This window comes from Agrilus planipennis, unplaced genomic scaffold (genome assembly GCF_000699045.2).
Source record: "Agrilus planipennis isolate EAB-ADULT unplaced genomic scaffold, Apla_2.0 scaffold69, whole genome shotgun sequence".
Classification (NCBI taxonomy): domain Eukaryota; kingdom Metazoa; phylum Arthropoda; class Insecta; order Coleoptera; family Buprestidae; genus Agrilus; species Agrilus planipennis.
The window spans coordinates 179,533-195,565 of NW_020438962.1; the positions used below are offsets into that span (position 1 = coordinate 179,533).

A 16,033-nucleotide genomic window follows, 5' to 3' on the forward strand; every position below is an offset into this window, starting at 1 on the left:
CCAGCAAAGACCAAAAATTTTATGAGCGTGGAATTATGCTACTACCAGAAAGATGGCAAAAGGTGTTGGACCAGAACGGTCAATATATAATTTAATAAAGTATTTGTTTATTATACGAAAACTGTCTTTCATTTCCACAAAAAAAAACGAAATGACTTTCCGAACAACCCTATAAGTAACCATTTCATATTTGGGGTACCAAACCAATGGCTTCATTATTTACACAATTCGATTGTTTCGTTTCCTTGTTAATTTTTCCATCTGATACCTAATTAAATGAAGGCATTACGTGCGTTTTGCTTACTGCCAACAATTGAAAGTTTATGTATCTTAACAATTAAATTCAAATTTTTTTTCAAACACACAACACCTCCTGCATTTCCTTTTCTGCATTAATAAAAACAAAAGTTGCTCTCAACATTCTCCCATCTGCTCATTTGTTATGAATGAAAACACGATAATGAATCAAACGTGCAATACGTAAACTGTAAAAACATCTAGCTAATGGTTTCGTATTATTGTAAATCCCTACAAGGGACTAAATGCATAACAAGACAAACCCCTATTTCTCAAAGCTTGACATGTTTTGTTTTGCAAGAAAACATATAACCAGTTTACGTTATTACGTACAATCCGTTTGAATGACAACAGCAGGTTTCAGAATTCCTAAAAAAAAATCCCCTAACGAGTACAAGTATCTACTACAATAGCGTACAACCGGGTGTTATCCTAGATGTTGCCATGGATTAGTTAACAAACAAACCACTCAAAAAACTTTGACAAAAAGAAAATGAAAATCTGAGGAAATTCCCATGTACCTACCTATATTTTGTTAAGAATGAATTTCCTTAAAATTGTTTTCAATATTACCTAAGAAGAAAAATTAATTGTTTGTCGTTTTCTTTTGTTGTGTCTTCCTAAGCTTTTAAAGAAGAATTAATTGTTTGAAAATTCTAAATAAACTTTCGAAGAGTTAGGACGAACTGTTCGGTCTTCTTTGAAAATGTCAAAAAAGAACAAACTGTTTATTCTATTTCTTTAAAAATATCATTAAGCTGTCAAGGAAGACAAATGAACGGCTTTCATTTTCTCTTTTGAAGATGATTTTTAAACTATTTATGAAGAAGAATGGATTCCTATTTCTTCTCCTTTGTACACGTCTTCTTAGCTGTCGAAGAAGAATGTTACTCTGCCCACTATAAAGTCCTAATCATCATCATAAGATCGTCAGTCCTAAGACACGCACCTCCACTCTTTTCTATCCTGAACTAATTTTCGCTAATTTCCCTAAAATTTGCGAACAATAATCTAATTTGAGTTTACCTCTACTCCTGTTAACTCCTGTTTCTGCATCTAATATGTCTTTGACTAGCCCTTCATGCCTGAGAAAGTATCCTACCAACCTATCTCACCTATTTTTTATTGACTTCCATAGAGTCCTCTGTTCTCCTATTCTTTCTAATGCCTCTTCATTTCTAACCTTCTCTATCTACGGTATCCTCATCATTCGCCTGTAACACCACATTTTGAACGCTTCTAACCTTTTATTTTCCGCAGCGCCCACCGTCCATATTTCGCACCTGAATAATGACACGCTGCAAACATACATCTTTACGAATCTTTTTAGAATTCGTGACTTCTTTTCATTGAAGGCGACTCGATACTGCGCTATCCTCTGCTTTATATTTGCTACTACTCCTTCCTGACTTATCTGGCTTCATAAATACCGAAAACCATCCACGTTTTCTAATTTTTTGTCTCCTATCTTTATATTCGCTCTTTCCCTACTTTTCTTCTTTTGCATACCAAGTATTCTTGTTTTACTTTTATTTATTTTCATACAATACTATTTTGTCAATACCGCCTCCATTTTATTTAAAACTATGTCTAACTCTTCCTTGCTAGATACTAAAATACTGCTATATCATCTACAAATCTAAGCCTACTAATCTTTTGCCCCTGTATATCTATCCCTACAGTTGTACTGTCTTTAATGATGTTGATCGCGTCTTCGACGTACAAATTAAAAAGTAGCGGTATCAGTATGCATCCCTGTTTGACTCCCTTCCTAGTATTTACTTCTCTACGTTGCAGCTCCAGCTCTATAGCTGCCTGTTACTCTTTATACAAACTAAGTATCACTCTTCTATCTCTGTAACTCATCCCTACATTTTTAAATATAATTAACATCTCGTCCCATTTAACATTCTCAAAAGCTATATACACCTAAAAAGATTAATTTTTCGAGCCTAACTGATTCCTCAATAATAAACGTATTCGTAATATATGAATGTAATTGTTTCTGCTTTTTTTTCTATGTTTTCTACTTAAGTACAATTTTACGATTTTATTAACCCATGTCTCGAACTAATTTCCTTCCATGTACTATTTCTGAATGAGAAAATCTTCGGAAATTTCGCGACGATTCTCCGTATATTTTACACCTGATTTACGTGCTGCTGTCCACAGAATCATTAAAATGAGTCCACTAAAAATAGAGGACATGGATTGACGAAAAGTCTGGGCGAATCCTTTCAGGCCGAAAAGGTTAGACAAAAATAAATAAAAGTGTTGTTGTCGACAGCACCTTTAACTTTAAGCCTATAGCTTATATACCATTACTGCGATATATTTATTTTAGGGAGAACGCAAACGTGTGTGTCTAATACACTAACTTATTCTGTGGTCAGATGAATCGGCTGCCACGTATTACCTTCTCAATCAGGCACTAGTATGTTAATTTTTCTCTGTTTTACAATTTTACATATTTGCGATAATTACTTCACTATGTTATATATACAGGAAGGTAGCTAATATTATTAACGCAATCGAAAACAATAGCAAAAAGGTTTAATTTAAATCAGAAACTAATGCTTTACAAATCAATCAAACTTCAACCATATTTATTTACGATTATATGTAGTAATAATTGGCAAGTGCTAATACATAAAGCAAGACATTTAGCATTTTAAATAAATTCTCTCGGAATTGTCTACGGCGTGCTAATGAGATCCAATGAGAGAAAAATGGCGTTCCGCGTTTGATGGCGGTAGATAACCATCAAATAGAGGTAGCTACAGACTTTCTGCTTGATGAGAGGACAAGGAAATAATGAATGTCACCAACAGAACACTTGCCACTAATTACATTCTCACAAATATGAAGCACTTGATTAAAAATTTACCAATATAAATAATTAAGAATTAAGTCTGAATCAGTAATTAATCAAAATTACCAGATGTTGATCGCGATTTATATGTGTGATAGCATTTCAGATTATAGACAGATTATGCAAATAAATAATTAATCAGTGAAGCGCCAGGCGCATCCACCATTTTTTGCAATTACTTATTTTTATATAAAAATTATAATTTTATCAATACCTCTCATAAAAGTATTATAAATTATTAAATAAATATTTAGTAGATACATAAAATTACCAATTTTGCAACTATTTACAGAAATATTTGTTTATTATCGATCTATCTATCATAGGTACACTGACACAATCTTAGCGAAAATAAATTAGAAACAGAATTATACGCCTTTCTAATCTTTGACATACTTTCAATATCACGCTATGCTTCATACACGAGTACTATAAAAGACATCTACTACAAAAAAAAAAATTACGCATTTATTTGTCAAGCTTTCGTAATTTCGCATTAAAAACAAATTTATCAATTTCCTTCTCGAAGTAGTTGACATGTAGGCAATATAATATGAAGGATGTGAGTTAGAGGGATCAAGGAGTGATACGACTGTCACTGCCACGAAAAACATGAATTACTGATGTTTAGCGTCTTGGAAATGACGAAAACAGTGATTTTCCTGTTGCGATCTGGGCCTCTAGACAAACAAAATGTGCACTAACAATTACAATAATCGCATTGGCGAATTTGCCATAAGGCCCAGTATTAAGGGCGGCAAATCATGCCAAAAAAAATCACTAATGATAACAAATTCATGAATTATGTATCTAGTCTCTAATGATGGGTGCTGAGAAAGGGGCGGCACATGGCCTGGGGGCTAGAGCGGCTAGGACTGCAAATCCGCCACTGAATAATCGTAGGTAAAAAATACTACAAATGGCGCAGTAAACGCCATCTGTAGCACGATGCTACATTTTAGAATTACGTATGCTCCAACAAGGTCCACTTGTGTGGATATCTACTTGACTATCTTTACAGACCACTTCGAATTATTTTATTCGATTAAGCTAACGTGCCTATCACGTTGAGGTTGGCTACGCCGGTGTTCGTTTTCAGCAAGTAGATATCCACACAAGTGGACCTTGTTGGAGCATACGTAATCCTAAAATGTAGCATCGTACTACAGATGGCGTTTACCGCGCCATTTGTGGTATTTTCTAAAACGCGCTGTTAAGACAGCAGGTAAAAGTTGGTCTGTGTTCTGTCGGAGCTGCCTGCGACGCGCTGATGAGATCCAAAAAGATCGAAATCGCGATCCGCGTCTGGCAGTTTCGACAGAATACAGACCACTTCGAATTATTTTATTCGATTATGGTAACGTGCCTATCACGTTGAGGTTAGCTACGCCGGGATTCGTTTCAGCAAGTAGATATCCACACAAGTGGACCTTGTTGGAGCATACGTAATCCTAAAATGTAGCATCGTACTACAGATGGCGTTTACCGCGCCATTTGTGGTATTTTCTAAAACGCACTGTTAAGACAGCAGGTAAAAGTTGGTCTGTGTTCTGTCGGAGCTGCCTGCGACGCGCAAAAAGATCGAAATCGCGATCCGCGTCTGGCAGACCACTTCGAATTATTTTAATCGTAGGTAAATTTAATCGGATCCACCTCTAAGGGTTGAGAGGAAGAGAGGGGCATTGCTTGGGGAAACGAAATATGACAAGTGGGGAAAGGGGTCTAAGAAAATGTGACACAGTTCATCAATTTTATTTCAGTGTTTTTCTTCTTGCCAGTTCTTAAAAATGCTATTATTATTCACAAGAAATCATTTATAGAGAGAGATGGACTAGTTTTTGTAACGTAATATTTGTTAGGGGAGTCGCTGCAAGTGTGACTTACGCTGACGAAGGGGGTGGAATCAGGGCCAGACTGGCCCTGGGTGCAGGGGTGCAGATTCATCCAGGGCCAAATGCTTGACGGGCCCAATGACTCAAAAAATGTTCAAAAAATAAAAAAATTTTAAAACAAGAGCAAAGACCGAGGCAAAGAGAAAGGCAAACTTCCTCCTAATTTCTTAAATTTATTTAAAAACGAGTGCTGTTAAAATTTGTGCACTTTCCATTCTAAACCAATCCATTTGGTTACATCGCACACCGGGCCAAATCTTGAGTCCGACTCTGGGTGGAATGGGTCCAAAATGGTGAAATTCTGAGTGACGCATTTTATGAATGAACTCTAGCAACAGTAAATTAGTCATAAAACAGACAATTCGGGTCAAAATCAGCAAGTTTTTGGGGGCGGCAGTAATGTCATTAAGTATGACTTGAGTATGCACTACTTATCACTCTAGAATGCCCTTCCAGTAAACCCACTTATGTGCGGCTCTTTGAGTTCTTATTAATTTTTTTCATTCCAGATGATATGCCCTCAAAAATGGTAGAGGTATTTAAAAATCTCATGGGCCGCAAAATGCGCAATGAGCGAGAACCTTGTTACATTCACAATTTTGATTTCAAAAACATGAAGCCAACTGTTAATCATATACCCTAAAAGACAACCATACGGGAGATAACTCCAGATAAATAAGAACTGTTTTTAAAAGGTAAAAATGTACAAATTAATAATCGTTCAAGATTTTGGCCCATGAAATTCTCAATTACCTCTAATTGTATATAAGAGCCACCTGAATATTTTTTGTTATTTATTGTCTATCTTGAATAGTTGTTAGAGAATAAAGGGGACGCCAAGAGTGGAAAACGTTCTACCCCCGGCCCTGATTCAAGCGTCTGTATGTCTGTAGTTTCAATTGATCAAATGGAATGGAGGACTCTCGTTTGCTCTCTTTTAACATAAAAACTAACTTTAATAATGATATCGGTGTAGCACTTTATGGTCTCAAGAAAAATGTGACGTTAAAACTAGAAAACATCTCGTTGAAATAGGCTAAGTGGAAAAACGGTACTTGAAGCCTTGACATGGAAAACCGCAACGGGAAAATAACTTGGCAACACTATTCATCACAAGTTTCTTTCTACAATCGTGTAACAATTTATTTCCAACAAAAAAAAACATGCATACTGATTAAAAATCTAAAGAAACCATTCTTATGATGAAAAGAAGTTACTTTTAAATTAATATCATCTGTAGACTGTAGGTACTTGTTCAAAAAAATATGACCGAGTAGCAGAACTTTCACATATACGTTTCTTTTATAATTTTTTCAATTGCAATGATGTCTTTCTACAATCACGCATCTTACAAACTTTGGTGGTTTCTATTTTAATGCAAAAAACGCTAATAAGCTCAGAATATACTTAAATAATTTTTTTCTTAATAAAAATGGTAGCTAATATGACACTTACCGCCGAGTCAGTGCTATATCTTTTTGTTTTCGAACTGGGACATTCCGGTGGATAGTACGCTGGGGCCGCATTGTACACTACAAAAGGGAATGGTTCAAGACCTGAAAAGAATAAAAAATTACCTTTAATATAATAAACATGACATTATTTATTATTTCTATATGAGTATTTCATTCCCGCCAGTTGAAATGCAGCAATTTCTTCGACCTGCACTTTAGTACAAAGCCGGAGGGTAGGGTGGAAGATTCTCTACAGCCTCCTTTTCAGGAACTGTAGAAAACAGTGGATGGTGATTGGGGAGAAACGGATGAAATGTATAAAGTGAAGAGAGAAGAAGGATAAAAAAGTGAATGATTTTATCGCAGTTTACCTAAATTCCTAAATGGTTAAAAGAAAATCATGTTTTGTGAGCTGTTTTGTCGTAATTCATAGAATTTCGTAGTGCCTTGCTAAAGGTACGACAAGTAGTAATTTGACAGGTGCTGATATCAATTTGGAACTTCACAATTCCATGGACCATGACACTGAACCCGGAAAACAATATAGATCCAATATTTTAGATTATTCATTTCCAAGGAATTTAGACTTTTTTGGACTCTCTTCAGTTATAGAATTAGAAGTTTCATTCATCATTTTATATAATATTTGATAGGTGATACTAGCAAAACTTTTAACGGCAAAAATGTATTTTGCATTTTACAAGTAGAAAATAGATTTGGAAAAGTATTTTAAATAAAATACAAAATACTTTTCACAAAAACGTATTTAAATGCAAGATAAAAATAGGTATTTTTTATTTTGTATTTGCACTTTAAATGCAAGTATTTCAAGCAAATCACATCTTTACATATAACTATACAACTGTAAACTATGATGGCTAAGGTTTTTAAGAAGTAGAAACACAGACATCAATTACTGTAGAACTCAATGCCAACGGTCATGAGATTCTCAACTACCTCTAGTTTTAAAATCTCGTTTTCACACCGCATCGTTCAGTCGTTGTAGGGGAGTACAAGCCCCTACCGAGCAGCATGGCCTAGAAGTTTAGACCATTGCTTAGCATTCGGGAGGACGCCGCGCCGGTTCGATTCCGGGTCCGTCTGCCTTGGTCCAAGTTTTTCTGTGGTTTCCTTGGATCACTTAGGCAAATACTGAGGTAGTAATATTCCACAGATAATCTTTCATTCTCCTCTGTCTTCATTTCGTCCGTCTCATCTTTCTCACCCGAACCACCACCCACCCATTCTCACGATTCCTAAAAGCAGGCTAAAAAGAACTTTCCGCCCTATCTTCCGGCGTAGTCCGGAGGGACTGCTCGCCCAGCAGCATTACTGGCTGGTGGGAATGAAACACCCAAGTTTTTTTTTCTAGTATGTTATAACTATCTATTTTTGTACCCGAGTTCAAGTTACACTTAATCAGTTCTTCTATTTATCATTTATTGTCTTCGTTAAGTATTTTCTAAACTTCAACATGAGACAAAACTAAAGACGTGTAGGTAGATACAGGTGGATAAAGTAAAAAGAAATTAAATAAAAGAAGGTTGTCTCTGCGGAAAGCGTCTTGGTACCTAATCTTGTACATTTGTGTCGGTATTTTAAATACGCACACACTTGATGATGTTGTAAATTCGTACAGTTCGCACCTTGTTACAACTCCCCATTTCCGCATTGTCAGTTGCGCCCAAAATAACAAAACGACGGACCATCATCCCAGTCAGGTCGAGCTCATCATTCTTTCCTTCGTTTCTTTTTCTGTTTCCGTCTGGTATATATCTGACTCGTGCCAAACTACAAAATGGCAGGAAGGCAATTCAGTTGACATCTCGTTACGAAACACATACTCACATAGTAGCGTACGCATACATATGTACATGTAGTATCGAAAACGGGCGGTCACTTGATTTTTACCTTCCAAACAGACGAACTACTAATCATGTTGATGCTTTAGAAAGGATTTTTGTTTTCAAACGCAGAGGCCACATATTTCAAACGAAACGACCGTCCAAAATTTGATGATGTTAATTTAGGATTGTAACGACATCAAGGTTTTTGCGGTGCTAATTTAAACTGAAGATTACCAGGTGGTCAATGATATGACACTGCATTCCGATTCAAGTCTACATTGTTTTTATCGTTACGATTTGATAAGGCCACTCTAGCTCGTCGTCGCCTCAATAAACGTCGTGTTTCTTGGTATCATCATTTTATCTTATAAAATTGAGAAACAGAAAGTTGGACGACCGAATTCAAGAGCTTTATGCCACTTTTAATAACCTTGCAGTGTGTAGCTCCCTTTTCTCTGTCTTCATCTCAATCACACTTCAAAATATAATCACGTAAACGCTGTAATATGAGTCCTGGCTTAAGAAACAGAATTTTTAGGGTACACGTTATTTCTGAATATTTTTCGTTTCCTTGACATGTAGGTAGTTGCCTCAGAATTTGAGTGCGGATTTTACAATATATTTTCTCATTATTCGAATTTGTATTAACTTTTTTTCAGAAACATCACTCGCAGTGTTAATCAAAAACTCCAATTTTTAATCCATCACAAATTGCAAGAAATGTCGTCATGGCGGAAGGAGTAGTAGGGATATAAAGCAGAGGATAGCGCAGGGTCGAGTCGCCTTCAATAAAAATAAGTCACTTCTATGCTAGCAAACGGTTAATTTAGAAATTCGAAAAAGGTTGTTAAAGAGTGATACTTAGTTTATACAAACAGCAACAGGCAGTTATAAAGCTGGAGCAGCAACGTAGAGAAGTAAATATTAGGAAGGGAGTCAGACAGGGATGCACACTGTCACCGATAGTTCTTAATCTATACATCGAAGACGCAATCAACATTATTAAAAACAGTACAACTGTAGGGATAGATATACAGGGGCAAAAGATTAGTATGCTTAGATTTGCAGATGATATAGGAGTATTAGTATATAGCAAGGAAGAGTTAGAGATAGTTTTAAATAAAATGGAGGCGGTATTGACAAAATAGTATTGTATGAAAGTAAATAAAAGTAAAATAAGAATACTGGTATGCAAGGGAAGAAAAAGTAGGTAAAGAGCGAATATAAAGATAGGAGACGAACAATTAGAAGAAGTGGCTGGTTTTCGGTGTTTAGGAAGCCAGATAAGTTAGGAAGGAGTAGTAGGAATATAAAGCAGAGGATAGAACAGTATCGAGTCGCCTTCAATAAAAAGAAGTCACAAATTCTAAAAAGATTCTTAAACATGTATGTTTGCCGCGTGGCATTATACGGGTGCGAAACATGGACGGTGGGCGCGACGGAAAAGAAAAGGTTAGAAGCGTTCGAAATGTGGTGTTACAGGCTAATGATGAGGATAACGTGGATAGAGAAGGTTAGGAATGAAGAGATATTAGAAAGAATAGGAAAACAGAAGACTAAAAAATAGAAGGGATAGGTTGGTAGGACACATTCTTAGACATGAAGGTCTAGTCAGAGACATATTAGAAGCAGAAACGGAAGTTAGGAGGGGTAGAGGTAGAGCTAGATTAGATTACTATTCGCAAATAGTTAAGGATGTGGATTGTTTTAGTTTTAGGGAAATGCGAAGATTAGTTCAGGATAGGAAAGAGTGGAGGTGCGTGTTTAACCAGTCTTACGATCTTCTGATGACGATGATGATGATGAGGCTAGTGTCACAAGGTTATAGTAGGAAAAGACAACACGAACGAAGTTCTATAAGTATCTGATATCATAATCTGAGTTTGTAAAATTATTAAATCTGGACTTAACAACCGTAATCTGTTTTCCTTTATCATTTATAATTTTTATAACACCCTCAAACATCACTTCCTGATGCTTATTATTCTTAGTCCACACTGAACTAACTGACGTACCTACTTGTCCACGATGCCGACGTCTTCGATTACGTATGCCCATTATGTATCAGTACGATGACTTAGCATTTTGTTCTCAATAATTTTTTGTTTCGACAAGCCCTACGCCGTATATTAGAAGGCAAAGTTGCTACCATAAAGGATGCTCGTATCGATTTGACCCCAACGAGCGATAGCTCACACTCTGTTACTAAGTCAAAATACTTCACTTATTTTTCGTAGCATGCATAAAATGCTGAAGAAATTTAAATACATAAGTACGTATACGGAATTCATAATTCAACGCAATTAAAAAAGAAATATACCCGACAATTACCGAGTATATATATGTTAACGGAAATATGTTTAATCCGTCATTGTATACAATTCCTAGGAAATGTATATAATTCCTAAAATCGCCCGGAAGTGTGTGAAATAAATTATATTAGACACATTTCCTAGGAAATCTAAACATTTCCTAAACAGCAATCAGTAGTCACAGATAACTCTGATTCTCAGTTTATTCACATGTTTTATTCATTTCATTCACAGAAAGAATTAGTTTTATACATTTCCTAGTACAATATTGGAATTTCATACAATTCCTAGGAAATGTATAGATACGTTTTCGAGGATATGTATGTATTAAAAAATCTTTGAAGCAATATTTTAAAGATTTCCTAAATTGCCTCGGATTTATATACATTTCCTAGGAATTCTATACAATTCCTTGATTTCATACATTTCCGGTAATATATGTATACTCTAAGTACTTTTAGAACGCCTTTTCAAGATATTGCTACAGAATACTTTACTTACTAATTGATACATGATATTGTGCCCATTTTATGGAAATCAATTAGAAATAGGCGAGCTAGATTGGCAGGACACCTTCTTAGGCATGGAGGGCTAGTTAGAAAGATATTAGAAGCCAAAACAGATTCACAAATAGTGTTTTAAAGATGTGGAATGTTCTAGTTTTAGAGAAATGCAAATATTAGCACAGGATAGGAAAGAGTGGAGGTGCCTGTCCAACAGTCTTAGGATTGACGACCCTATGATGATGATGATGATGAATCAAATTATTATTATTGCAAAAACCAGTTAAATTACATCAGTACCTATTTTAATACATATAAAAGCCAAACCTAACGTGCTGCTATCTTGACTTTAATTCAATTAAACACCTGGAGATATCTCATAATTGTAGTATGAAGGAGTGGCAGGGATGTGCGAAAAGTACAAATGTAGCAATTTTTCCTTTTTCAGATACATATGTTGTACTAATTAACCACCTTTTCAGTGGAGCAAAGTAGCATCAAAAGAAATGTTTAAGGGAAATTCAAGATATTGAAGGCACAAGCTTTGTTTTCCTAACGAAACATCATTACGAGTAAGACAGAACAGTCATAATTATTTTTTTAATGTCAACATCGACATAGAGAGATACAATCTCATAAGTCAAAAGCTCTTAATCGCGCGATAACCCTGTAGTACAGAATTTATTTTAAGTTGATAAAAACCCGTTACCGTAAATTCGAACTCCATAACAATTCTATATTCTAGAATTTAGTTTAAAAAATAAGAAACTGGAGAGAACAAGGTTTCTTCTCTTATGTGTCCCTTTTTCATTTTAAAATCATTTGATCCCGGCTGAAGTAGTGTCGCCCTTGCTAAAAGATATTAGCAGATAAATATGCCTCCCTCTTGTTTTTCCGAAATAATTTGGGTAATAAATACCTAGATAGTTTATGAAATTAGTGCCTACCGTAATAAATGAAAGATTGTTCCATATTAATTTGTTATCTTCTCTATTTTTGTTACGCCGAAAACAGATAACAGATAATAAACTTCTATCTCCATTTATTGAAAGTACGTAGTCTTTTTTCTTGTTTATAAATTACATAAGTTCCTTGTCGTTATCTATTTTAAGTGCGTTTTTAATTTATTATCAATACAGTTCATAAAAGCGTAAGTGTAATCGTCTATATATTTTCAATTAAACTTATAGGTTTTTTTTTAGATTAAGTACTTGCAAAACAAATTAAAATTAACGATAAAGTCCATTATTAACAACCATTCATAAAATTTTATTGGCAAAACCGAATAATAAGCAAAAAAATAAAATAAAACGTAATCGTAATGATTTTTAAAATTTTTGTAATTGACGTATATCATTACTTTTTGGTAGTAGATCTAGATGAATGATGATGTTGAAACTATCCGAAGCTATCGGATAATCCGAAATAATAAAAAATTGTAGACTCTGTATGTGAAACCGGTAAGTTTAATACTATTCGTATATCGGTATCCATATCCAGATCCGAAATTACATATCAGTAATATCTCTGGTATGAATATTGCTCCATGAAATGTATGAAATGTTTGGAACACGACGCTGTACGGGTGCGAAACATGAACAGTGGCGGCGGAAAAGAAAAGGTTAGAAGCGTTCGAAATGTGGTGCTATAGGCGAATGAGGAGGATACTGTGGACAGAGAAGGTTAAAAATGAAGAGAAAGAATAGAAGAACAGAGGACTTTATGGAAGTCAATAAAAAATAGGCGAAATAGGTTGGTAGGACACCTTCTCAGGCATTACTGTTCGCAAATATTTAAGGATGTGGGTTGTTCTAGTTTTAGGGAAATGCGAAGATTAGCTCAGGATAGGAAAGAGTGGAGGTGCGTGTCCAATCAGTCTTAGGACTAACGACCTTATGATGACGATTATTTATATTCTAATACTACTGCAAAATATGTAAATCTTACAGTTTTACTTTTTATTGGCAATTGGGAGAACACCTACGATCAATACTCTTACAACGCTATAAGATAAACTGCTGTAAAGTTCCAAAATACTCATAACAAGATTACAAGAGTAAACATTTCAATCTGAGTTATTTATGACTGAGTATGATAACCCAATTTTCTGTAATTCAAGGATTAGAAACTGCGAAATGGAAAAGAAGATTCTTCTTAGATACTATGACATCTTTAAAGCTTTAATGAGACGGTGAATTAAAACAGTGCGTACTCATAAAAGTGTAAAATTTATGTACCTAAGTAAATAAAATAGAACTAGATTTAAAAAATGTGCTAAATGTTTATGTTCAAAATCCAAGCCAAGTATATATACGTTGCTTTATTTAAAACCTAAACGTATTATTACGGTTCCGTATTGGATTTAGGACGCCTTACATCTATACAAGGTCTGTTCAAAAAGTATCACGAGTTTTGTGTTTTTTCAAAAATTTATTCATGAACGTCTATTTTGACCCCTTCAAAGTAATCCCAACCAGCTATTATACACTTGTGCCAATGTTCTTTCCAATCCTTGAAAGCACTTCAAAAAATCATTTTTTGTAATCTTTTTCAGCTTCTCCTTCGATGCCGCCTTTATCTCCTCAATCGTAGCACAGCGTCGTCCTTTTATGAACCTCTTCAGTTTCGGGAACAAGAAAAGGTCACAGGGGGGCTGATCTGGGGAATACGGTGGCTGCGGCATTATTAGTATGTTGTTTTAGGCCAAAAATTCGGGCACAAGCAACGATGTGTGAACAGGGGCGTTATCAAGATGCAAAAGTCAATTTTTGTTCTTCTACAAATCTGGGCGTTTTTGGCCGATTACTTTGCGCAAACTACGCACAACTTACAGGTAATATTCCTTATTGGCCGTTCTACCCTGTGACAAGAACTCACGATGCACCACATCCCTGCAATCGAAGAAAACTGTAAGAAAAACCTTCACATTCAACCTAACTTGGCGCGCTTTTTTCGGTCTTGGCTCGTGCGGCAGCTTCCATTGGGATGATTGAGCTTTGGTTTCCACGTCATAACCATAAACCCATGATTCGTCACCAGTTATGACACTCTGGAGCAAATTTGGGTCGTCGCGTACAGAGTCCAACAGCTCCTTAGCAATGTTAAAATGCGATGCTGTTTTTGGTCGAAATTGAACAGTTTTGGTATGAATTTCGCGGCAACCCGTCTCATGCCCATATCATTCGTAAAAATCGAAAGGCAGGAACCAATCGATATGTTTAAGTCCTCAACAACTTCTCTAACGGTGATTTGACGATTGATCAATACCATTTTTGTCGCGGAGCAAAACTACTACTGGGAAAAACCGCCTCCAAGACACTTGCTTAGGTTAGGGAAGCTTATAAAGACGACATCCTGTCAATAACCTCACTTTCTAGGTTTTCCGGTAGTTTAATGAGTTCAAGAACGAACGTGAGACCTTTGAAGACAAATGATTTGGACAAAAATGTGCCCAAAGTAAGAAATCTGCATACATACAGCCGACATATGTAAACGCTAATTAAACTCTATCGCGACTAGACCAACGCCAATCCGGAGAACTGTTTCCTGTTCCTAAAGCTCAAGAGACACCTGGAAGACCTTCGTTTTGAAGATGTTTTCGACATTCAAAGGACTGTTACAGGGTTACTGAAAGAGGTTAGGGCAGTTGACCTCCGAGGGAGGACTTTGTAGTGTGGAAATTACACTGACAGCTATACATCAACGCTTAAATATGTACCAATCCGATCAATAAATTATTTTTACCAGACCCAGTCTCAGTACTTTACGGACAAACCCTGTATATCAATTAAAATACACAATTTTAAATCCTGCCTTGGCGTTAATCGGAACACGCGATTAATTAAACAACTTGAAATTTACATTAATTGGAGTAATTGATTCATCAAATTTTCCATTGGGGAAACTGGCCGCAATTTCGATAAGAAACTTCGATTAATTGAAATTCTAATCTAATCTTTTGAAATCAGAATTAGTTTTCGATTATTTGAGATTAATATTTATGCCCTTAAGACGATTTCGGTGTCACTGACAAAGAAATAGCAGTTGTAAAAATAGCGCAAGAAGTACGAAAAACGCGGTTCAAACAACAAATGCCAAAAAATTGTAAAAATATGTACGTATACGTTTTATTGTAATTAATTACGTTATAAAAATTAATAATACGCAAACGTTGTGGAATTTTAATGATTTACGACCTTTGGCTTAACAGAAATTTCGAAAAATGGAAACTTACACCTCGACCTCATACATGGAATATTTCAGTTTGATAAGCGAAATTTTCAAAATATTATTCCGTATCATTGTCTTGGCCTATATGCACCTAATTATTATTATCATCTAATATCGTGTGGACTTTCCATAGGTGCACTCATGCATTTACGAATTTGCATTATTATTATTATTATTACACAAAACAAAACCATTTGCGGTCTTTTTTTATTTATTGCTATTTTTACAAAATCATGAATTGCACCCGACTGTAACGTGTCACGTTAATATAACCAGAGTTCGCAATCGCAAATGTCTTTCACAATTACCCATTCAAGTATCTATTATCGTTCCATACACGGGGTACAAAATAAAATAATCATAAAAATAGTTATTATAAACGATGATTTTGTTAGCAGGAAATACAAGCAAGTGAAACTAAAGCAGCGTAGTTCAAATGTCGGCGTCAATATAAGGTCATGCTTAACGAGAAAATAAAAAAACACGACATGTTACGCAATAATTGTATTAAATATCCATCTGTGTTGTAGCGAAAATTAATATTATTTATTTATTATTATATGCGTATAATATTTACATGTACAGGTAGAAATTATATTTTTTATAAGTTCGTTTAATACTATTCG

General features: G+C 35.3%; 1 protein-coding gene across 1 annotated transcript in view; it reads right to left on the reverse strand.

Moving 5' to 3' along the window:
- Nucleotides 1–16,033, reverse strand: part of LOC108741971 (uro-adherence factor A-like) — a 78,528-nt gene that overhangs the window by 18,913 nt on the left and 43,582 nt on the right. Inside the window, exon 5 of the mRNA XM_018476959.1 lies at nt 6,517–6,617. Coding sequence (XP_018332461.1) covers nt 6,517–6,617 — 101 coding nt within the window. The remainder of the gene's footprint in view (nt 1–6,516; nt 6,618–16,033) is intronic.